This window comes from Lontra canadensis, unplaced genomic scaffold, assembly GCF_010015895.1.
Source record: "Lontra canadensis isolate GAN:19392208 unplaced genomic scaffold, GSC_riverotter_1.0 scaffold57, whole genome shotgun sequence".
NCBI lineage: Eukaryota > Metazoa > Chordata > Mammalia > Carnivora > Mustelidae > Lontra > Lontra canadensis.
In genome coordinates, this window is record NW_022631051.1 from 10,702,361 (window position 1) to 10,727,050 (window position 24,690).

The window sequence follows — 24,690 nt, forward strand, 5'->3', positions numbered from 1 at the left end:
GTGGGGAAACAATGGGGCAAGGCCATCTGGATCTGAAGAGGAGCTGATTTTAATTGTCTAAATCAGAATTTTAGTTGGAGTTGTATTCGGGTTATTTGTACACACGATCTGAATATTCAGGTAGTTTTATAAGCCTTTTTATTTTAGAACTTAACCCTGATGTCCCCTGCCCCATTTCCCACTTCTCAGAAGCAAATACTTGAGATTAACTATTGATTTCACTTAGCATTTATCTGTGGGTCTCTAAATTCCATGGTTTTAGGCATTTCCTGTTGATTTTTCCTGAACAAGGTGGCTGACACTTTCCCCTTTGTCTTCGCACTCCCAGAGTTCTTGCTCCGTCCGTGCTGCTCTTGGCAAGGCATGGAGGGGGATTCTGTTTCCTTTTTGCTCGTGAAACATTTTGTCTTAAGCCAGAATTGAACACTGTCATCATCATCTTTTTGTTTTGATAACTTTATTGAGGTATGATTCACATACCATAGAATTTGCTTGGTAAGTACAGTTTTTGGTGGTTTTTAGAACATTTTCAGAACCATCACCCCAAGTGTAGAACTTTTGTGTCACCCCAGAATAAAACCCTGTGTCCATCAGCAGGCACTCTCACATTTTCTCTCAAGCCTTAGCCCCTGGCAGCCACTCACTCACTTTCTGTTCCTGTGGATTTGACTCTTCACATTTTATAGAAATGGAGTCCTACAATATGCAGTATTTCGTGTCTAGCTTCTCTCAATTGGCACAATATTTTCAAGGTCCATTCATGTAGTTTTCTTTTTGTTTTACTTTTTAACAAAACCTATATATGTACTTGAAAGAAAACGTTTTATATGTCTTAAGTAAGACTTTCAGGTTTTTAACACCTTTATTAAGATGCAGTTTTATGTACCATAAAATTCCTGACTTTTAAAAGCATACAAGTCTATGATTTTTGGAAAATTTAAAGAGTTCTGCAGCTTTAGAGCATGTCTCTTGCCCCCAAAGATCCCGTGTCCATTTGTAGTCATTCCTTGTTCCCTCCACCAGTCCCAGGCAACCACTAATCTATTTTCTTCATCTTACAGACTTGCTGTTCTGGACATTTCCTATAAAGGGAATCATACCATATGCCTTCTTTTGTGTCTGGCTTCTTCCACGTGGCATCATGTCTTTGAGGCTCATCCATTTGTAGGCTGTCAGTGGTTTCTTCCTTTCCACACCAGATTTTCCATTCCGTGGCTTAAGCCACATTTTGTTTACTCTTTAACTTTGATGAGCATTTGAGTTGCTTCCACTTTGTGAGTAAAGCTGCTATGAACTTTATGAGTTTTCAAGGGGACATAGGCTTTCATTTATCTTGGAAAGTACATAGGGGTAGGATTTCCGGGTCATATTGTATATTTGTGTTTCACTTTTTAAGAAATGCCAAATGGTTTGCCAAAGTGGCTGTAGATTTACATTAAAAAAAAAAAAAAGTCCTTAGCAGGATGGATCTCTCCTGATTTCCCCTCAGTTGTAGATCTCTCATTTTATTCTGCTGGAGTGATTTTGCAGTCTCCTTCCCCATAGCCACCTGACTTCACCTCTTGGCTTAGTGCTGGCAGGGCCTGCTGCCCACCTTCCCTGCTGTCCTCTTGGGTTTTCCCTTCACCATCAGCATGGGTGAATCAGCATTTTCTCCCTCATGTCTGTCCACACTTGTCTGCCTGTCTCTCTCTCTCTCTCTCTCTCTCATGTTAGATCCTTTGTTTTTCAGTTTCCTGTTTTGTTTTTTTCCCTCATTTAAGTAATGTACTGTTGTCTTTAATAACTTCTGCAGAAAAGGAACATGGAGACAAAAGTTTTTATTTCTTTGCTTACATGTCTGAAAATTCCTTTATTTCACTCTCACACATCATACAGATTTAGCTGAATTTAGAATTACTAGCTAGAAATAACTTTCCCTTACAGTTTGGAAGATCTTTCTCCATTTTTATGAGCTTTCAACATTGCCGATGCTGTAATTCTGGTTCTTTGAATGAAACCTGTTTTTGTTCTGGAAATTTTGAGTATCTTTTGATACATTGTGCTAGCCGCTTAGCAGATCTTTTCATCTTAGGAACTCATGCCTCTTGGTTTAGGGAAAGAAAACACTAGATTTTTTTCTCTTCCTTTTATCTTGTCTCTTTTTAGATGTGTTACTGGAAGTTGGAGCTCTTGGACTGATCTTCAGTTTTTTCAGTCTCCAGTTCTCCATCTCTTTGTCATTTTGTTTTACTTTAAGGGAAATTTCATTTCAGGGCGCCTCGGTGGCTCAGTGGGTTAAAGCCTCTGCCTTCGGCTCAGGTGATCTCAGGGTCCTGGAATCGAACCCTGCATCAGGTTCTCTGTTCAGCAGGGAGCCTGCTTCCCTCTCTCTCTGCCTGCCTCTGCCTACTTGTGATCTCTCTCTCTCTGTGTCAAATAAATAAATAAAATTTTTTTAAAAAGTAATACCTTACCTTAAGGAAGTTTCTACTTGTACCACATCTTTTAACAGGTTTTCATTTTTGCCAACATGTTGTATTTCTAGTGGAGATTTTTCTTTGGGTGGGAGGGGTTAATGGTGTCTGTATTATGTTCCTTTTTAATAGCATCCCATTCTTGTTTTATGGATACAGTATTGTCTCTCACTTTGAGTATGTTAATGGCACGTTTTTGTTGAGGTGTCCTATAGGCATTCCTTCTGTATTGTTTCCTCTGTGGTGTGGTGTTTTTCATTTGCAGGCTCTCCGCAGAGGTTGTTGGGCCTTGCCTGTCTGCTGTGTGTGGCTGGAAGCTCTGTGCTTGTGGGCCTCCATGGACAGTAAACCAGCTGGACTGTTTAACTGGGGATCTCCTCCCTTGGGGACCTTTTTCTTGGGCTGGCCAGATTTTTTTTTTTTTAAAGATTTTACTCATTTGACAGACAGAGATCACAATTAAGCAGAGAGGCAGGCAGAGAGAGAGGGGGGAAGCAGGCTCCCTGCTGAGAAGAGAGCAGGATGCGGGGCTCGATCCCAGGACCCCGAGATCATGACCCGAGCTGAAGGCAGAGCCTCAACCCACTGAGTCACCCAGGTGCCCCGTGCTGGCCAGATTTTTCCATAGAGGAATGTTCCGGTCTTCTCGGAGGCTGGGGTTCTGGAAGGAGGGACTGAGACTCTGCCCTCCCCAGCTAAGTACAGAACCCTGACTTTCAGTTGAACTGGTGTCCCTCAACCAAGAGACAACAGTCCCTCAACTGTTTAACCCTGTCTTCAATAAATCACCCATCTTCTGCAGGAGTGAAGGAGAGACAGGGTTGCCTGAGCAAACCAAGTATAGGGGATGAGATCTGGGTTTGTCAGCTGCCTTCTACCCCTTACCTTCAATATGAGAAATTTCAAGTCTGTAGAAAAGGTACATGAGTGTTTATATTGCCTTTACCTGTATTCACCAATCCATAGCAGTTTGCTACAGTTGCTTTCTTTACGTGTTTTTTCCTGAACCCTTGGAGAGTGTATTAATGATACTATGACATTTTACCCCTAAATACTTCATCTATCTTTTTCTTTTTTTTTTTTTAAGATCTCATTTATTTATTTGTTGGTGGCGGGGAGAGAGAGAGAGCATAGGCAGCGGGGAGGGGGCAGAGAGAGGGAGAAGCAGCCTCCCTCCTGCGCAGGGATCCCAATGTGGGACTCCATCCCAGGACCCGGAGATCACAACCTGACCCGAAGGCAGACGCTTAACTGACTGAGTCACCCAGGCGCCCCGCTAAGCTCCTATTTATTCATACCTCCGATTCTAATCTATACTCAAGTTCTTCCTCTCTTACTCCCATCTCATATTTTTATCTCCTTTTTCCCATAGTAAGAATTGTGGTTCCCAACACCTTGTATATATGTGTCCATTTGGCCAGTCCTAAAATACTTGTAGTTTTGGAATTACTACTCCTGTACCACTACCAAGAACTCACCTACTAGGTAAATTCCAGGTTGTTTTTGTACTTTGTTAAATGTTATTAGGCTGTTTCCCACTGATGGGGTGTGAGGTCAGTTCTCAAGTCAAAAGTCACTAGCATTCATTCCTTGTTTTCTTTGGGGTGACTGTGTTAACATTTCATCCAGTTTCTATTCAGTTTTAGGACTTTGCCTTCTCATCTTGTTGATTTATTTTTAATATTTTTGTATTGAGATATAATTCGTGTGCCATAAAATTCACCACTTTAAAATACACAATTGCACATTTTTTAGTATATTCACAAGGTTGTGTAACTGACTTACTTATTTTTAGGATATGTAAAATGTAAGTAAGGTTCAGAAGTTGTAACTGTATAAAAACATGTATTTAAAAGTTCTCAGCAGGGGCACCTGGCTGGTTCAGTTGGTAAACCTTGTGACTCTTGATGTTGGGGTCATGAGTTCAAGCCCCACGTTGGGCATAGAGCCTACAAAAAAAAAAGAAAAACTTGGGGTGCCTGGGTGGCTCAGTGGGTTAAAGCTTCTGCCTTCGGCTTGGGTCATGATCCCAGGGTCCTGGGACCGAGCCCCGAATTGGGCTCTCTGCCCAGCGGGGAGCCTGCTTCCTCCTCTCTCTCTCTGCCTGTCTCTGCCTACTTGGGATTTCTGTCAAATAAATAAATAAAATCTTTAAAAAAAAAAAAAAAAGAAAGAAAAACTTCTCTTTCCTCTCCTTCTCCCTTTGCCCTGTTCCTACTCACATCCTATAGGTAAGTAATTTGATTAGTTTCTGGCTTATCTTTCTTGGGTTCTTGTTTTGCTTTGTTTTTTGTTTTATTTGTCAGAGAGAGAGGACACAGAGAGGGAGAAGCAGGCTCCCCACTGAGCAAGGAGCCTATGCGGGACTTGATCCAAAATCAAGAGTCAGCCGCTTAATTGACTAAGCTGCCAAGGCGCCTATTTTTCTCTTTTTTAATTTAACAAAATACCCATAAAGTCACTATATTTATTCATAAAGATCTTTTTCATTCTTTTTTACAACTGTGTTGCGCTCCATCTTAGGAACATACCATGCTTGTATAGATATTCTTTTATGGGTTTTTTTTTAAGATTTTTTATTTATTTATTTGACAGACAGATCACAAGCAGGCAGAGACAGAGGCAGAGAGAGAAAGGGAAGCAGGCTCCCCGCTGAGCAGAGAGCCCGATGTGGGGCTTGATCCCAGGACCCTGGGATCATGACCTGAGCCGAAGGCAGAAGCTTTAACCTACTGAGCCACCCAGGCGCCCCTACCATACTTATATTTAACTAGTCCTCCTATGGATGAGCCTTCAGGTTATTCTCATTAGTTTGCTATTAAATATAATGCCACAATAAATAACTTTATATATGTTTCCCCCCTTCGAATTGTTGAAGATATACCTTCACTGTAAATTCTTAAATACAGGATTGCTGAGTCAAAGGGTCAGTGTATATGTATATGTAGTTTTGCTAAATATTGCCAGATTCCTTTTTGTCCTTTTTTTTTTTTTTAATTTTAATGCAAGTATAGTTGATATAAGTGACTTACTTTTCATCTGTTACCCTAGGATTTAGCTTTCTTTGCTCAAATAAATTGAGTGATTTGCTTCTAAAATAAGTCAGTCTTGATACTGACAAATGCTAATAAACTGGGTAGAATGCTGGGAAAACTGGCATAAACCAAGATCATCCCCAGGCAGATTACAATGTACGGTTGCCTTCTGTAAGCTAATTGTTCCTTCTGTTTTCCAGTTTTTACAATTTTGCCATCTTCTTTCCTGTTCTGTTTATCCCTGTGACTATGCCTTTTTAAAAATTCCATTACTTTTGTTTTAATTAGGAGTTTCAGGAGAGACTAGAGGTGGATGAATATGTTCGTTCAATTGGATATCTCTAATAGAAGCTCCAGAAATGTTATCAACCTGGGATTTTTACATCCAGAGGAACCTATTGCATGAGGATGGAATAAAGACATTTTCAGATATGGACAGATTCAGAAAAGTTGCCCTGCCCTTTCTTAGGAAGATATGTCTTGTAAAGGAGGCGGTAAAGTAGAAAAGAAGGTAGCCTGGGGTCCAAGAAAGAGGGCCCAGTACAGGAGAACAACAAATGGACCCCAGGATTACAGCCATGCCCCAGCCCGGACAGCAGCTTATTCAGCCTGTGCTAGAAGGTAGGAAGTAGGGGAGGACCTTCCTAGGGAGGAGTGGTGCCAGGAGATTCTGATGTGATGTTTCAAGTGTGTAACATTTTTATGGCTAGCCATTGTTACTTGCTTTAGCAACTGGGAGGAATAGCAGTAGATACACCAAAAGCTAAGCAAATTTAAAAATTAATGCACCTGTTAATTCCAGGGAAAAGGAAGATTGCGAAGAATTGAAATACCTAGTATGCTTTCTGGCTCACAAGTGAAGAACACTTATACATTAAGTGTACATTATTATATTATTCTACTAATTTTAATTACAAAATTCTGCTCTGTTAGGAAGGTGGGCAAGAGTGCATATGAGCTAAATCTGTACCCATCCTAACATTAAGTCAGTGGACAACATTCAAAATTGATAAAACTAGAAATAGCTGGGTCAACCTATTTAGAAATACGGACGAACTATCAGAAGAAATGAGTAAGAATGATGTCTTTAGGAAGTGGGGTTAGGAGCAGGGGGTGTAAAAGCAGAAAACCTAGCGGCTGGGTGTCCCTCGTGGAGCAAGAGGTCACTGTCCTGAGCTCTAACCCTCCCCAGCGCGCCCCCACCCCAGCCCCAGGACACAGCTTGGGAAGATGGCCGGAAACAGGCCTCTGGTGGACATGCTGTGAGGTGGGAGGAGGCTCGGGTCCAGTGGACTTGGAGAAAACGGAAGGCTCATGTCTCCTGTTTTCCACTTGTTCGTGAAGCAAGCCTTACAACACTTCAGAGCCTGCTTTCCCATCTGTAAGACATTTCCCCTTCCCTCTGTTTTTTTTAGTACCAACTCAACCATGTTGGCTCCTCCTTGCTTCATGTCTCCTTCCATACACTCCATCCATCTCTGGTGGCCAGAGTTATTCTGAAGTCTTGGCAAGGATACCTGAAGAGAGCAGAATACACAGCAGCCTGTGGTGCTGAGAGCACCCCTTCCAAGACGGCGGGCGGGGGAGGGGGTGTGCGCTCAGACTCTTCCCTTCCCAGTCGCAGGGTGTAGGTGTGCCCACCGCCACTTGCCGGGTGGAAGAGAAGGCGGGCTGAGGGCCTCACTAAGGGAGGACAGGATGGTCTGTTTCACTCATTACTGTATTCCCCTGCCTAGAACAGTGCCTGGCACACTGAGATTGAACAGGAGAGGGAAGGAGAGGAACAGGAGAGTTGCTTTGGGGTGTCTGCATCCTGAAACCGGTTCTTGGGGTATCAGCTCACACCCACCAACTGGCCCTCAGGGAAAATGCTGTGAGTTGCAGAAGGAGATTCGGTGTTGTCAGAGGTGCTCCTAAGGGGCGTGTAGGGGTTCTACGCCAGTGAACTCTATCTCTTCTCCATTTGCACCCATTCCTGCTTCTCTTGGCCCGCAGGACACTCAGAGGTCCCTGGTCTGTGCCAGTGGGTTCCCGTGGTGGCGCTGAACAAATGAGTGATGAGGGCCTGGGTGTGGGCGTTTGGCTCTGAAGAGAAATAATGGAAAAGAGAAGTGCTCAGAATTGCCACCTGAGCCACCGGAGAAGCCTGCTCAGTGCAAAGCGGCTTCCCTCCTCACTATTGGTTTTCTGCTGAATTCCCTGAGCTGTTCTGCCTCATTGCCCCACGCACCCTCCACAGTCGGCCGGCATCCAGACCCCGGTAGCACACGCTCTTACCTTGTCTCTCTTGCGCCCTGTGCCCCAGATTTCATCTGTCTCTGTGAACAGCTGGGCCGGCCCTCTACCAGGTGCTGCTGTGCTGGGTCCGGGGCAGAGGCCAAGACGCAAAGTAGAATCACAGGTCTTGCTGGTCGGAGCAGACAGAGGGACACATGAGGTTCGGGTGTAGGGAAACGTGTTCACCACACCCAAACCTGTCCTCGAGCTTGTCCAAATGTGTCCCCTTTTGGCCTTTGCCTAAGCTGTGCCCTCTGCTGGGAAGTCCTCCTTGTTTCTGGTCTGCCATCCCTCAGTGTGTGTCTCCCCACTCCTCTGCCTGCCTCCTCAGGATCGGGGTGGGAAGGGGATGCCCGTTGTAGCACTGCCCTGTGTCAGAGCTGCCAGTCTCCTGCCAGGAGTGGCAGTGCTCAGGCAGTGGGGATGGGGCACCTGGGTCCTGGAGAACTGCTGTTGCCCCGAAGAGAGCAGCTGCAGCACACACAGGTGACAGCAGTGAGGTGGTTGTGTTGGCGGTGAGGTTGTACCGAAGGCCTTGAATGCTTCTCCTTTAAGGTCTTGCCTTGAATTGAGCTTCATTGGTAGCACATTTTATAATTTTTAGAGTGATTTGCAACCGGATGGCCCCTGAGCCACATCACCTGCCTGGGTGGGGGCTATGTAAATACTGTACTGAATAATGGAAGGAGCCAGAGTTGCGAGGGCTTGTGGCCTGCCCAGGGTCTCAGAAGGAAACAAGGAGGAGCATACCCAGAGATTTTTGTACAAGTCGTTCTGAGCAGTCTTTTATAGGGTAATGACAAAATGCAAACGACCTAAAGTTCTAACCATAGGGGATTATGATAACTAAATCCATTCACAGAATGTTCTGCAGCCATTAAAAGTGGTGTTCTTAAGTGCATTTGAGAATATGGAAAGCCGCTTCTATTCAAGCTTACAAAGCATATCATAAAACAGAGTGATGTGATCCCGGTATTTTTAGGGATTTGTACAGAAAAAAAGACTGGAAGGGCGGCAGACTGAGCATAGTAGTGGTTTATGTTTTGGCTTTTCAGACTTCTGTGTTTCTGTTATTTCACATGCATGATTTGTTATTTTACAATAAGGGAAAATACAGATTATTTATGAAATGAAAACAGTGTTAATGTCTGCGACACGAGCAGGATCAGATAGCTGGCGAAGCTTCCATCAAGTGGAGCACCGTGGAGCCAGGTCTCCCACAAACCCACCCGCCATGCCATGTGCCCCATGTCATCTGCCTCAGGCCTGCTGGACATGGCCTTGGGGAAGCAGAGTCGCCTCCTTCTGTTTGCTGCCCTGCAGACCAAGGTCACTGCTGTCTGGCATGACTTTGTACCAGGTGTCCTCACTGTGCACCGAGATGCCCCCATGCGGGCAGAGGAGGGAGGAGGGCAGCCCAGATGGGACATTGCCTCTGGCGGTCTCCTGTGCCTCGGGTACATTACGTCACGTCCCCGCATCACCCCTCACCTTCGAGAGGGAGGATAGTGGTGCTCTCAGGGTTGGAGAACTCTACAGAGAGACTGTGGAAGCACTAACTTAGTAATTGCTATCAGATCATGATCCATGAAACTAGAAGTCTTCCTCATCTTCAGCTTCCTGTTCACACTTCTAACTGTGCTGGAGGCCATCTGCACACGGGGCATGGGCCGGATGCCCAAGAGCCAGGCAGGAATGTCAGAAGGCCCTGGCCTTGGGGCACTGAGAGGAACCCTCAGGCAGGGGCTCAGCCAGCAACTCAGGCCCAGTGCCGGTAGTGCAGAGGACGGTGTCACACAGTGCTTCCCCCTCCATGCTCACGGGAGGCTCCCAGACAATTGGAGTACAAGGGGCGGCCTGGCCTTTGGAGAGACTCTTCCCCACCCCCCGCCAGGGAGCCAGGGCTGCTGAGGGATTTGCTGCAGGAATAACTAGCTAGCCCTGTGCTGTGCTAGCAGCCCATTAGAAAATGCAATGAAGGAGAGACCTCTTTCCGTAATAGTACTAAAAAAATGAAGAATAATTTCCGTAGGGAGCACATGTGACCCATTGAGCATGAGCAGCAAGGTTTCTGAGACTTTAAAGAACACCTGAGTAACTAGACTGTGTGCTGCCTTCCGCTTGACCTGGTTTTCCCAGCCCCGAGGAAGCTGACTACGTTGTGCTTTTATTTGGCACCAGCCCCGCGCGGCCGTGTGCCTCGCTGCTGCGTGAGCTGCGCTGACAGCCCATTTCTCTTCTTGCTTTCAGAAGTGACTGGGGAGTCACGTCCTTACCATGGGAAGGAGGCTGTGGATCCGCGGCCGGGCCGGGCCCGAGGCAGCGACCCCAAGCACTTCCACGCGGTGAATGTGGCGCAGCCCGTGCGCTTCAGCAGTAAGTTGCAGACCTGCCCTGTCTGGGACTTACGCCTTGTGGCCCCGTGCGGCCCCTGGCTATCAGGGCCACTCAGCCGGACGAGGGGTTGGCCTCCAGAAATGGCCCTTCAGGGCTGTCGGGCTGTCTGCCTTCTTTGATGACCGAGGCTGCACGGTGACCCATCCCAGGTCACCCCAGCCTCTGAGTGGTGAAGCCATGCTGCGAACCCGGATCTGGAACTGGGCTGCTTGTTTCCATAAGTCAGCTGCTTTTTGGTAGATGAAGTAATAGGCTCCCAGAGATCAGGTCCAGCTGACGGGGAGGGGAGGTTCTACCTCTGTCCTTAAACCGTTTTTGAAGAGACTAATTATTTAATGAACTCCCATGACATTAAGATTTTTAAAGGAGCATTACAAGATTAAAGAAGGTTGAAAGATCGAAAAGCCACACCAAAACCACCCCGTCCTAAGCAGACAGGTGTAGTGACATACATAGGTACAGTATACCAAGACAGGAGGAACTGCCGTGTGACGTGTCTCCTGCGGGGTCTAGGAGGCTGTTGGCTATGTTAATACCTACCCCCCACCTGCCACACACACACATGGACACTCAGCACCGGGGGGGCATCTCAGAGCTCAGACCCCGCGTGGCACCTGGGTTGTCTGACTGGGCCTGAATGAGCTGCAGAGCTGGCGTCAGCCGCCCCCTGTACCCTGATGCTGTGCTTGGCCTTGATCCATAATAGCTGTGAACTGCAAAGATTGTTGGAGTTGAAGGGACACTGGGCAAGCTTGGCAGGTGAAGAAACCGAGGCTCTGAGAGGTCAGCCCACCCAAGGCCATGTAGCCAACGGGGGACTCAGTCCTATGGAGTCCCAGCCCACACATTGCCCTTTTCATTACTTAGCTGTGTTTTTTGGAACAGGTACTGATTCTACTGAGGTTAATAATTCCACAGATTTCAAATGATTAAAAAAAGTTGAGCCAATAAAAAGTAATGTTTCCTCCTTCCGTTGCTCCCCACTGCCAGCTGCCACCCCTGCTTCCCTCTGGACCCATCCCAGGGTGGTGGGTTAGGAGCCTGGGCCAGAAGCTGGGCCTCTGCGCATCTTGGTGTCTCCACCTCTGCCTGGAGACAAGGTGGAATGCACCTGGAGGGGGTGTGGCAGGTGGGACACATCATGTGTGGGAGCTTCAGAACCATAGTAAGCCTCCCCTGGGGATCCCCTGCCCTTCCAGCCCATGCCATACACTCAGCAGGGATATGCTGTGCACCCCGTGCACCTTCCGAGCAGGGATGAGCTCAGGCCTGGCTCCTGGTCCACAGTGACGGGCCTTTGTGCATGCTCAGCAGTATGTGAGCGGATTCTCCTCAGTGGGCAGGTGGCGCTGTCCCCCTCTTCACACTGCAGCACAGCTGTGGCCGGCCTCATTGGCTCCAGGCCAGAGCTGCCATTTCCCCTCTTGGAATCTCTGTACCTTTGTTAGTAAGTTACACGTATAGGCTCTAAACAGTAAAAACATGAGCATCCATCTTGCAGAAGTTTTACCAGGTCCACAGGATGTAGATGCATTAAAAAGTTGGGTTCTGTTAACAGCTGGCTTGTTAAAAATTATTATTCATTAATGTGTGCTTAGGAGGTGGGTGCCGCAGCATTTGAAGGTTATAGATCCTGTGGAACGGGTCACAGAGCTTCCATGAGGCCAGCCACACAGTCTAGCAGGAGTATTCCCAGCCGGGGGGTGGGTCCACCTGGTGAGGAGACATCTGGGCTGCCCCCCCTCAGGGAGATGCAGGCCCCCACTGGCTACTCCGCTTTTGCCTGCTGCATGAATACTGGGCCTCGGTTTCTTGTCTGTGGGTGGCAGGGGTTGGTCCTTTGATCCCAGTGGCACTTCCAGCACTCATCCCCTACGTTTCTGTTTTAGGGGAGTGCTGGCCACTACCCTTGTGAAGAGAAAATGAGGGCCAAGGACTGGGCTCAGGAGGCAGTGGGCTTGCTGGCAGAGTGGCCAGAGAGCCAGGTGTTGGGGTAGTGGGAGCAGTGTGGGCAGGGAGCCTTTCTGCTCGCCCCCACCAGGCTTGCAGTGAGCAGGCATGGGGAGCTGGTCATCTTGTCAACCACATTTCACCCGAGAATGAAATCTACTTTACTGAACTGCACTGGACAGCCAGTCTTTCCTGCCAAGTAAATCAAAGGCCTTACAGAAACCAGTTGAGTCCCTGCATGTGCTTGTGCCTTGGGCTGCATCTGTGTCTTCGAGAAACTTGCATTTCATAGCAGAGCTTGCTTCTCGAGGCTCATTTTCCCTGGGGTGATTTCTGACCTCAGATGCAGCGTGTCTAATTGCATTTTGGAGTGAGGATCCTAATTTAGGGGACAACTCCCCTCCCGTCCTTCATGTTTCCTAGGGAAGTGCCCGACGGGGTGGCACCACTATGAGGGCACAGCAAGCTGCTATCGCGTCTACCTGAGCGGAGAGAACTACTGGGATGCGGCACAGACCTGCCAGCGCGTGAACGGGTCCCTTGCCACCTTCTCCACTGACCAGGAGCTGCGCTTCGTCCTGGCCCAGGAATGGGACCAGCCAGAGCGGAGCTTCGCGTGGCAGGACCAGCACAAGTGAGTCCTGGGATGGGGACCCAAGGCCTGAGGTCAGGCTGCTTCCCCGAAAGCAGGATGCTCGCTAAGGATGTGGCCTCTGGCCACGCATGATACTCCTCAGGCTTAGCTGGCCGGCATCTGGGGAAGGGCAGCCCCATCCACTGGAAACAAATAGAGATCTGGGGTTTGGATCAGGCATCAGGATGATGCCGGGAGCTCTTAGAGGGGCAGGGATGAGCTGCCACATTGTGCCCCCTTGGGCCGATCCCTATTGGCTCCCATCTGGGTCCAGCTGCAGCTGTGTTGGGGTGGGCTGTTTGATGGGGCTTCATGGGCTTGCCAGAAGGGCCATACAAGTGGGTGTGGGTTTCTTCTGAGGAAGATGGTTCTTTCAGGCCCTGTGCTCAATGCTTTCCAACGGCATACTTGTGTACAGTCTTCCCAGAAACCACAGGAGGCTGGTGGGTGAGAAGACAGGCCCAGGATGGGTGAACACGTAACCATGGGAACACGTTAGCTGGTAATGCCCAGGTTCCAGCCCAGGCAACCTGGCTCCAGAGCCTGGCTCTTGACCCCAAGGCTCTGTGACGTTATAGAGAAAATGTGGGAATAGCCAGCTGCCAGCATCTCCAAGCCCAGAGTTTCGAGGGTCTTGTTGGGGGGCAGGTGTGTGCTAAGGACTGTGGTAGTCCTTCTCTGGAGGTGGTGTCCTGCCGCCTCTTCCAAGCTGCCGGGGTGGGGTGGGGGAGTGGAATGTAGGGGTTGCCAGATGGCCAACACTCCATCTCAGGGATGCCATGCTGCTGTAGGAGCACAGCGACAGCCACAGGTGGAGAGTGAGCCTTCATTTCAAGACCCTGGCTGGGTTCAATCTCCCCTGTTATGTCCTGTGATGTTGGCAGGTCACAATCACCTTGCTGTTTCTCCTCCTACAGCTACAAAATAACTTCTAGATCACAGTGTGATTGTGAGTCCATGGAGAAGCGAGAGGGCTCAGCCCACTGGCTGGGGAAGCCCCCTGTCTCACCAGGGTGGGCGTGTGCATGGCAGTAGGCTGAAGGGACAAGAGTGGCATCGGGCCAGCGCTCCCACGGTGGCTTTGGGCCTGCTGGCGGGCATCTCCAGGACTGCGGCTGGAAGGCTGGGGTGAGAGGCACACAGTCAGCAGGTGGTTGTGGCAGTCGGCCAGATCCATGAGCATGGCCCCCTCAGTGCTGTGATGTGCGTGCTCAGAATCACACTGCAGGTCTGGGGCGAGCTGGCTCTAAGCGGAGACCAACCTGGAGACCATGAGCATGGTTTCACCCAGCACCGCCCTGTAGATGCACACGGGTTTGTGCTTTATTGAGATGTAATTCACATACTATAAAAGTCACCCCTTCAGAGCATGCCATTCTGTGGTTTTGGTAAATTCACGGAGTTGTATTCATGGGGCTCTGTATGCCCCAGGAATAAGATTGGTCTTGCATAGAATGTGAAAACTTTATTGGATCGGCCAATAAGAATGGGCTTGGCAGGAGTTAGCCAAGGTACAACCTTTTCTGCCCTGTGAATTTATTGTTTAGACTTTTAATGCATTTTATTAAAATTAAGTATCAAAACTTTAAAAAATCATTAATGCTTTACAAACTTGATATTGGAAAAGTCACTCTAAGGTGCCCACACCCAGTCCATGGCTATCTCCCTCCTGTGCTGAGGCCTGCTGCCTTTCCACCCTCCTGCAGGCTGTGGGTCGGCTACCAGTATGTCATCGCCAGCCGGAACCGCTCCTTGGAAGGTCGCTGGGAGGTAGCATTCAAGGGTAAGTCTTTCTGAAGAGTTGTTGGGTTTGCAGTTGGGCTGGGGTGGGGGGCATCATCCTGACTAAGAGGATATTGCTGGGGGCTCCCCACTTCCCCCCATCCTCTCCCCAGCGGTGCCTGGTGCAGGGCTCATGGAGAGGAACAGGCCCCAGGCTGTGGGGAGCACCATGACAATGGGCAGGCACCCCAAGGCCCTTGTTTCAGGCCCTGTATGGGGCTAGAGTCTTTTCTGGAACCTGTGCTTCCTTCTCACTTGGCCAGGTTTCTAGACTGTCCATTTTCCGTTTAAGTGAAGGCCTTTAATTGGGGTATAAAAATGAGCATACAGAGTGTGCAGCTCACAGAGAGGGAGGCATAAGCCTTCTAGGATAGAGATATCCAGAAGGAGAATCTAAACTGGTAGGAAAGTCATCAGGCAGATGGAATTAAAATAGCGTGTGTGTATACACGTGTGTTACTTTCAAGATTTTCTGCTGAGCTGCTTGGAAACACCAGCTTAACGTAAAGGAAGTATGTCTGGTATGGGCAGCTGAGTCCTGCGCCCTGCCTGTCCCTGTCCCTCCCCTCCAACCCCATTGCCCTGGTACCGGCAGGTTTCACTCAGGCCCTGGCTGTGGCCTCTCCACTTGCTGCTTGAGCTATGTTCCCCTGCCCTGTCCCCTTGTCAGGCCTCATTTTTGGGGTGCTGTTTGGACCTGTAGTTTGAGCTTGGGTCCTGTTCTTTTTCCCCAAACATCCTGGTCCCACTGTGGATTTCTTAAGTATCTCTGAGAAGGACAAGTGAGGAAGGGTGGCCCCAGGGACCCCAGACATCTTGCTCTGTGCACCTCACTGTAGAGAACGAAGAGGACTGACCTTAGAGCCCACCTGTTTCCCAACGGGAGTGGCCTTGAGGCAGGCTGTGTTTTTACATAGAGGGGGTGGAGGCACAGACAGGATTGGTATTCAAAAGCCCCGGGCAGCTGGATTCCCTGAAGAGGGACAGGGTCTCACAGGACAGGGTCTTACAGGACTGGGGCGCTGAGCCTGGCAACTGGAAAGGGGCAGGGAGCAGAGACGGGGACAGCAGAGGCCCCAACAGAGGGACCACACCTACCAGTCTTTGCTCCTGCTTGGGAGGTCACCCCATTCTTGTGTCCTCCAAGTATCCTATTGAAAACAGGTCCCAAATTCACAAACTAGGTCTTTCAGAAGAGTTGTGAGTATAATGTGTAGATGACCCACCAGAATAGTAGACAAGTAAATAGCTTTTGGGTCTCCAGGCCCAAGTGTCACCAGGTACCTTGGAAAGGCTAAATCTAGTAGTTCCTCATTGCCCTAAACACAGCCATGGGTGGTGAATCCTAGGCCGAGGCCCGCTGCCCTGACCCCAGCAGAGGGTGCTGGCCTTCAGGATGGTCTAGCCACTTCCTGGACATGGTTGTCTTCTTGACACTGGTAAGCAGAGAATACCCAAGTCTGCAGGGCATGATAGCAGGCTCTGAGCTGGGGGACATGGGGCTGTCCCCCCTGGCGAGAATATCAAAGGCTCCAGGTGGTCTTTCATGGCCATACTTGTCTCTATGGCTTCACTGGGCCATTTGGAGAGCAAACGTGAAATTAAAAAAAAAAGTGTATCGACACTGGCAGCAGTGGCTCAGTGTGCGAGGGGCCCGAGGCAAGAGCGAGGCGCCCGCACGGACGGTGCCATTGTCTAGCAGCTCTCCACGGGTGTGGGTGTGGCGTGGTGTTGGCTGCTCTTGGTTGCCCAAGTGGACTTGGCAGTTCTGTTCTGGATTCTAGTAGTAGCCACAAAATGAATATGTGGCTAAAGAAGATTCCTCCTGGCCCGGATACTCGACACGGCTCAAGATCATTTGTCCTGTTTTTTCTGTTGTTTATTTTTTTCTCATTTTGTTGTTGTTGTTGTTGTTTGGGGTTTTTTTGAGAAAGAGAGAGAGAAGGGCGGGGAAGGGATAGAGGGAAAGGGAGAAACAGAATCTCAAGTAGGCTCTATGCCCAGCCTAGAGCCCATCGCAGGGCTCAGTCCCATGGCCCTGAGATCATGACCTGAGCCAAAATCAAGAGTCAGATGCTTAACTCACTGAACTACTCAGGCACCCCTGCTTTGGGTTCAAAGAAACTAAAAGAAAAAAACAAAAACCCAAATGGGAGGCATCCTGGATTGGGAGGGGAATTATAAAAACTTTAGGCACAGTAGGGAAGCAGAATCTGGATTTGTAGTAGAGGTTGACTTGTGGATTTTCAGAGGCGTGACCATAGTGCTGTGCTGTGGACGGACGGGCAGGGCGAGCTGCTGTGATGCAGGACAGAGCTTCGTGGGAGTTCATTGTGTTCTTCCCTCTGCTTTTGTGTCTCTTTGAAAGTGTCCGTCCCTGGGGCGCCTGGGTGGCTCAGTGGGTTAAAGCCTCTGCTTTCGGCTCAGGTCATGATCCCGGGGTCCTGGGATCGAGCCCCACATCGGGTTCTCTGCTCAGTAGGGAGCCTGCTTCCCCCTCTGTCTCTGCCTGCCTCTCTGTCTACTTGTGATCTCTCTCTGTCAAATAAATAAATAAAATCTTAAAAAAAAAAAAAAGGTGTCCGTCCCAAAAGCATCTTAAAAGGTTTCTGCTAAGAAACTCCAGCAGGAGACAACGCTGACAACACAATCCCAGCAAAGGAGTGGGGGGGGGGGGCGCGGGGCGGGCAGAGCCCGCTGCCTTTCCTTGTAAAAGGAGCTGTTGGCAAGGCGCCACCTGCTTCAGACCTGGGGATGCCCCAGGGCCTGACAAGTGGGCCCTAGGTGATGCATCACAAAGGCAGTGGGAAGTAGATTTAAGTCTTGCCATTAATGGCAAACTCGCCCCGAAGAAAAGACTGTGCCCAAGAATATGAGTGAATGGTGGTAGGAAGCCATGGTGGTCAGAAGCCACTGAGGGAAGATGTTTAAAAATATTCACTTCATTTACATCCTGTCCAACATTTTCCTGTGTGTTTTATAACCCGTTGTGTATCAGCACAGTGGGGCCCGCAGAGTATTATCCCCATATACACACTTCTTAACCGTGTCTGCAGGTACCCCACTCCCAGGTGCGTGTGAGGTGTGGAGCTCTGCTTGTGAGAGGGGCCTCCTCCCATGGCCTCTCCCCTCAGAGGGAGGCCCTGCCTCCAGTTTCTCTGAACAGCAGGTCAGCCTCACCCCAGGGTGCTGAAACCCAGCACTGAGGTGCTGAAACCCTGACACCCCTGACACTGACACCCAGGGCCTGGGGTGCCATGGAAGGCCAAGAGCTGCTGCCACCAGAGAACATGGAGTGCTGTTTTTATAACATTGGTAACCGAAGTTTGAAAAGAGATCTGTGTTCTCCAAAGGGAATCATCCCTGTTTTCCCGTAAGCCACTCCACAGGGCCCCATCATCATTGCTGGTAAAAGTGTCATTTCAGTTTCTGGTTATTATATATGATACTTATTTTAAAATACAAAAATGGAAGCATACTCTGTGTTTGATGTGTCCATGTTGTGTGACTCGCTTATTTGAGACCTGCTCAGTCCGGCACCTCGGCCCCCATTATTCTCCCATCTCAGCATGCCCACCTCTAGGGGCTCACTCCCGTCACTGGTGGACTGAGGCCACGCGTGCCACTTAGGGAGGCCCTTTGTGGTCTCAGTTGTCTTGGCCCTGGTGCCCACACCCAGGGAGTGTGACCCTCTCATGTACCCTGACCCATCCTGATCTAGAATCTTCTATCAGCAGGGAGGAAGGAGGCGGTTGGGGGAGGACCAGGACTTGGGTGAGCCTTGAAGGCACAGTGCAGAGACTCTGCCCTCTGGGTGAGGTGACCATCAAGCTGGAGTGGAGGCAGCTGGGGCAGGCCACCATTCTGCTGAAGGAAGGCAGCCTTCTAGTAGAGGAGCATTTGGGAGGATCCCCACAGCCCCTTGTGGGCCCCAGGGCAGGCCCATTCTGTGGGGGCTGTGGTACTGTATGGGAAGGTGAGGCTCTGCCTTGGGAGATGGACAGCCCACTGTGGGGAAGCAGACAGCACTCTGGGTAGAAAATGGATGACGGTCAGCCTACTGCAGGATGGGGGTGCCAGCAGAGGAAATTCAGTGTTGTCGCATACAGACATGTGTGCCTGGCTAGGGACAGCTTATGCACAGAGGGAGTGGGTGTGTCTGGGAGCAGTTGCTGCCACTCAGCAGGCCCTCCTGCAGAGGCAGCAGTGAGGGGGGGGGGGTCTGCTGGTATGATCACATGATCTCATGCCCTTTTATTTTTTAAAGATTTTATTTTTTGTCAGAGAGAGAGAGCACAAGCAGGCAGAGAAGCAGGCAGAGGCAGAGAGAGAAACAGGCTCCCCGCTGAGCAAGTAACCCAATATGGGACTTGATCCCGGGACCCTGGGATCATTACCTGAGCCGAAGGCAGCAGCTTAACCAACTGAGCCACCTAGGCGTCCCTCTCATGCCCTTTTAGACCTGTCCAGAATCTCATCGCTTGTCACCAGGTCACAGCCACCAGATCTAACATCACCCACCAAAATTCCCAAACACACCTCCAGACTGATCTTCTTGCTGCCGACCCCACCCACCCACATCTCCTCACACAGCTGTCTGAGGGTCCTCTACTCTTCCCCCTCCCGCCTCTGGGGCTCCTTCTCTTAAGAAAGGCTACAGTAGCCTTTCCCTCTGCCCCCTCTCTAGCCACATGCCTCCTTTGCTGCCGCTGTAAGCCCTCCCTGGGATGCTCCTTCCCAAGGTCCGGGCTCACTCCGGTGCAGGAGAAGGTAGCACAGCTGGCCTGGTCCTGGCTGGTGCCTGGGACAGCTTGGGGGTTAGGTGGAGCCTACTATATCAGGCCGCCTGGACCACATGAACAGTGGTGAGCCTGGAATCAAGGTTCCCCAGGGGCTCCTCTGGGCAGAAACGCCACATCCATGTTGCTGAAGCTTGATGCTAGCAAAGCCCACACACTCCTGCTAGGTGGGAGAGTGCTCAGGAAGTCTGGCCTGGATGCCCCCAGACCCCGCCCGAGCTGTCCCCTTCTCTTGCTGCTGCTGTACCATGCTGTGTTGCTGTAATATGACTGCCATGACTGCCACTAGAAGCTGGGCCCCTTGAATCCTTCTAGCAAAGCAGTGAGCCTGTATGTGGTATGGGACTCGCAGCACAAGCCTGGTCACCCCTCCCCTCCATTCTCTGATCCCATGGCACTGCTCCGAGGCCTGCGTTCATCTCTGCGTTTTAGATTTCTTTTGACCTAGAGCAGTTGTGACCTTCCAACATCATATATACTTCATTCATTGGGTCTCTTAGTCATCTGTTTCTGGCCTTTACAACCCCCACCCCCACCTGGTGTGAGCTCTGGAAGACAAGGATCTCTGCCTGCTGCTGTCACCTGGTGTACCCCAAGTGCCTGTTCACAGGTTGGGGCCTGCGGGCATTTGTTAAATCAGTCGGGGAGATGATTAGGAGTCTGTGTTAGATGGCTTGGGCTGCTCTACAGAGTACCACGCACTTCTGGCTTAACCCAAGTTTACTTTCTCACAGTTCTGGGGACAGATCCAAAATCAAGTGTTCGCAGGGCCGCCCTCCTTCCAGAGGCTCGGGGAGTTCCTCCTTTGCCAGTGCATAGTGGCTCCTGGCGTTCCTTGGCTTGTGACAGCCACATTCTGTGCTCTGCTCTGTGACCTTTTCCCACATGTTTCTCTGTTTCTTCTCTCTTGGTATAAGGACACTGGTCCTTTGATTTAGGACCCACTCCAGATCCCAGACGATTTAACCTTGAGAGCCAAATAAGGTCCACATGGTGACCTTATTCCAGGTGGCCATGAATTTTGGGGGGATGCTAAGTGAAGACCACACTGAGTGTGTTGGGATTAGCCTCATTTAGCTCCTGGCAGAGAAAGGATGGAGAGGGCACATAAAATGAAGACCCGAAAGGAACAAGGTTTGGCAAAGAGGAAGTGATCTTCTAAGTTACTGGTTTCAAGAAACCACAGCTCACATGACCTCAGGGTTAACAGGGCTTCTGACCAGCACAGAGCGAGGAGGCTCACGTAGTCCCATGGGCACCAGCGGGTGGGAGGAGCTCACTCCACTCTGCCCTCCCTGTGCCCTCTGTCCGTGCATGGCCTGCTGGCACTGGAGCCGCCCTCATCCACCCCACCCTCCACGCTCAGCTTGACTCAGGCAGGTTCCAGGCAGCCAAGGGCAGGACAGGTGGTGGGGGCCAGGCCCCTGGACTCTACCCTGAGAGGTCACCTGTGGCCTTGATCGGAGCTTTGTAGTCACATGCTGACATTGTGCTCTGGGCTGGTGACTAGACTCAGGGCTAAAGACCTTTTTTTTTTTTTTTTCTTTCTTTCTTTCTTAAAGAACATGAGCCGGAGGGGCAGAGGGAGAGAGAATCTCAAGCAGACTCCATGCTGAGTGCAGAGCCTGATGTGTGGGGCTCAATTCCAGTCCCCTGAGATCATGACCCGAGCCAAAACTAAGAGTTCGATACCCAACTGACTGTGCCACCCAGGTGCCCCTGAAGACATTTTTTTTTTTTAAATAAAGGACAGAATGAATCTATTCCATTTTCAGCCATGAGATAAGAAGTCAAATAGTGAAGAAAACAGTTTTTAAGAAGGGAGGCTTCTGCCAAGTGAAGGGCCATCTGAAGGAGAAGAAGAGGGCACACAGGGTTACAGGAGACCTCGTTGGGGCGGGCAGGGAGCTAAGAGCGGCAGCACCCACTCTTAGCATTGGAGGCAGTCTCCCCAAATGGTGTGAGAAGCCCCCCACTCCTACCCTCCTTCTGTGGTCCTCCTGTGATCATGGAGCCCCAATATCCCCTAGCAGGAGTGCAGTGACATTGTGCCTGTCAGCTGGGAAGTGGGCCTCTATCCCATCAGCTTCCCCAAAGTCCATCTTCCTGCCTGTGTCAGGGAGCTCTGGGAGGCCATGTTCCCAGTGTTTACAGGATGAGGGCCCACGTCCAGACTCGCTAGCTTTTCCAAACTGACCTCCATGCTTAGTTTTGGGAGCAAATAGAGTTCAGAAGGCATGCATGGGAACACCTTGTCGCTGTCCAAGGGTAAACCGCCTTGCCGTCATAGTAAAATGAGGGTATCTCCGGTGACCCACGTCTGGGTTAGCCTCAAGGCATCTTTTGGTGGTCCAGTGTTGAAGGGTTCTCTGAGTTAGAGAGTGGGCTCTGGTAGCTGGCTGTGCTGTGCCCCTGATATGGCCAGAGTCCTACCTCCTGGGACATTGCAAATGAGAAGCATAGAGGTTCCTGGCCCCCTCTACTGCACTCCGATACCCCCACTCTGGGCTGCCAGGGCAGCACGCTCTCTGATTGCCTGGTCCCCAGCTTGGAAGGCAGAAGTTAAGTGAGTGACAGAGCCTCCCTGGAGCTGGGAGGGGTTCCCAGGGAGCCGGCGCTTTCCAGTTCACCTGGCCAGCTGATAGCCCTGCTGGGTCGTCAGTCAGAGCCATGGTTCTGAATTGTGTGTCCCAGCACGTGCATTGGGTGCCTTTTTGAGCCCTTCTTCATTTACTAGTTGATACCCTGTTGGGATGTGTCCCCCCGCTCCTGTTTATTTGTTGTTTATCCTTATGAATGCGAACATTTTAAGCTACTGTGTTCTGGCCCGTTACTTTATTCATCCTATTGCCCAGAGCTGTGCTCGTGGGAACTAGGGGAGGCCGTGAACGAATGCTGTACCTGCAGTGTACCTAGCACGGGGCGGCCCACAAGCCCTCTGACTGATGGTCCAGCTTGAAGGGGAGCCTTGGTCCCCACAAGGACTGCATGCGATTGGTCTGTTGACACCATGTTATTTTCCCCCCAGGTTCCTCAGAGGTATTCCTGCCCCCAGACCCCATCTTCGCCTCAGCCATGTCGGAAAGCGACAACGTGTTCTGCGCCCAACTCCAGTGCTTCCACTTCCCCACCCTCCGCCACCACGACCTGCACAGCTGGCATGCAGAGAACTGCTATGAGAAGTCTTCGTTTCTCTGTAAAAGAAGTAAGCCCCCTTGGCCATGATTCCTAGGGAGCTGTAAGGAAGTGCTTTTCATGAATACAGGAGTATGGCTGTCTGATTTCTGGACCTTGGTGTCAACCTTGAGTAGACTTTGACCTCACGGTGCACTAAGGTAGACCCCTGTGTCACAGTGGGGCGGCAGGAGCTCCTTGCCTGGCTTACCCCCCTCTTTGAACACACACCACTGCCGTCGGGGGAGGGTGAGAACCTGGGCAGCAGGCCATGTCTGTGAGCCCTCGTTTCTCTTTCCCATGATAGAAGTGATAATTCCTGCCCTCCACACCGCGTTGTTCAGAGATTAAATAAGAATGGTGACAGAGGACTTGCCACATCTCGTGGTGGTTTGGAGCCACTGACTCCCCTGGTCACCCACCTGCACTCTCCTTGGGTCTTTCCAAGACTGCCCATGCTGTGTCTGGACCACTCCCCTAGCTCCGTCTGGATTCCTCCCCTGTCCCTCTGCCTGCTCACTCACCCATATTCCACATCGAGGTCTCCTCCGGCTTCAGGGACACAGTGTGTTGTGCCTTCTAAGGGCAGGGCCCCCTGCCCAGGCCCCTCTGCGGTGGGAGGAGGGATGAATCGCACCTAGAGGCAGCAATGTTGGCCATCTGGGGGTGCAGCTGATGGTCTCAGCACCATTGTTTTGGACCATCATTCCCTTCCACACTGATTTTTCATTCATCAGGGGTTCGTAGATGTCTGAGCCTATTTCTGGACTCCATTCTGACCCTTGCCTGTTTGTCAGTCCTGTGCTGATACCACACTGTCTTTACAGGAGCCTTGGGATACATCCTCCTGGCCAGTGCTGGGCTTCCCTGCCTTGTTCTTATCTCTGTTGCTGACTCTCAGCATTTTCCTTCTTCACCTGAATTTTAGGATTCATTTTCGAACTCCATTATTAGAACGCTTACCTGGTTGGATTCCGCTAGATTTTCTATTTAGGCATTTTCCTGTCTTCTTTCAAATCTTTGACTTTTTATTTCTTTGTTTTTTCCCCTGGTGTTCCTTTACTTGCTAAGGACTCCAGTGTAGTGTTGATTAGAAGTGCTGGTAGTGAGCATAAACTTATCTTCCCAGCCTCAGAGGGAAAACTTTTAGTGTTTCAGTGTTAAATATGGAACTTTTGGGGTACCTGGGTGGCTTAGTGGGTTAAATCTCTGCCTTTGGCTCAGGTCATGATCCCAGGGTCCTGGGATCGAGCCCCACTTCGGGCTCTCTGCTCTGCAGGGAGCCTGCTTCCTCCTCTCCCTCTCTGCCTGCCTCTCTGCCTACTTGTGATCTCTGTCTGTCAAGTAAATAAAATCTTAAAAAAATAAATATGGAACTTTCTTCAGGATTGAGAAAATACGGGGGCGCCTGAGTGGCTCAGTTGTTAAGAGTCTTCCTTTGGCTCAGGTCATGATCCTGGGGTCCTGGAATTGAGGCCCATATCAGGTTCCCTGCTCGGCAGGAAGCCTTCTTCTCCCTCTCCCCCTGCTTGTGTTCCCTTTCCCTTTTTGTCTCTCTCTGTCAAAAAAATAATAAAAAGAAAAAAAAACCTTTAAGAAAAAAAAAACTTAAAAAAAAAAAGATTGAGAAATTACAGAATGCCTGGGTGGCTCAAGCAGTTGAGCGTCTGCCTTCAGCTCAGGTCATGATCCCAGGGTCCCAGGACGGAGCCCCACATCGAACTCCTTGCTCAGCAAGGAGCCTGCTTCTCCCTCTGCCTGCTGCTCCCTCTGCTTGTGCTCTCCTTCTCTCAGTCTTTCTCTCTGACAAATAAATAAAATAAAAGGAAAAAAAGAAGATTAAGAAAATACCTTTTTGAGGTTAAGAAAGTATACCTTTCCACTCCTGTAATTTGCTGGGAATTTCTACATTACAAAAATGCAGATGCCTTTTCTGCACTTACTGCGATCGTGTGGCTTTTCTTCTTTACTGATTTATATTACTATTTTGCTTATATTATATGACTTTATCATTTACCTTTTTACATTAGTAGATTTCTGATATTAAACCATCTTTGGGATTCTTTTTATGTGTATTACGGCTTTGTTTGGCTGATATTTTATTTAGGATTTTTGAAACTCTTTTAAGAAGTGAGCTTGTTCTGTTACGGTTCTTTTCTATGTTCTCCTTGACTAGTTTTTGTATC

General features: G+C 49.8%; 1 protein-coding gene across 4 annotated transcripts in view; it reads left to right on the forward strand.

Moving 5' to 3' along the window:
- DGCR2 (DiGeorge syndrome critical region gene 2) overlaps positions 1 to 24,690 on the forward strand; it is a 91,563-nt gene that overhangs the window by 44,589 nt on the left and 22,284 nt on the right. For 2 of the 4 annotated variants that reach the window (XM_032875914.1, XM_032875916.1), the window contains 4 exons: positions 10,019 to 10,144; positions 12,530 to 12,749; positions 14,456 to 14,532; positions 22,359 to 22,535. In XM_032875914.1, the coding sequence (XP_032731805.1) occupies positions 10,019 to 10,144; positions 12,530 to 12,749; positions 14,456 to 14,532; positions 22,359 to 22,535 (600 nt within the window). The remainder of the gene's footprint in view (positions 1 to 10,018; positions 10,145 to 12,529; positions 12,750 to 14,455; positions 14,533 to 22,358; positions 22,536 to 24,690) is intronic. The other 2 variants (XM_032875915.1, XM_032875917.1) reach the window with 1 other exon arrangement.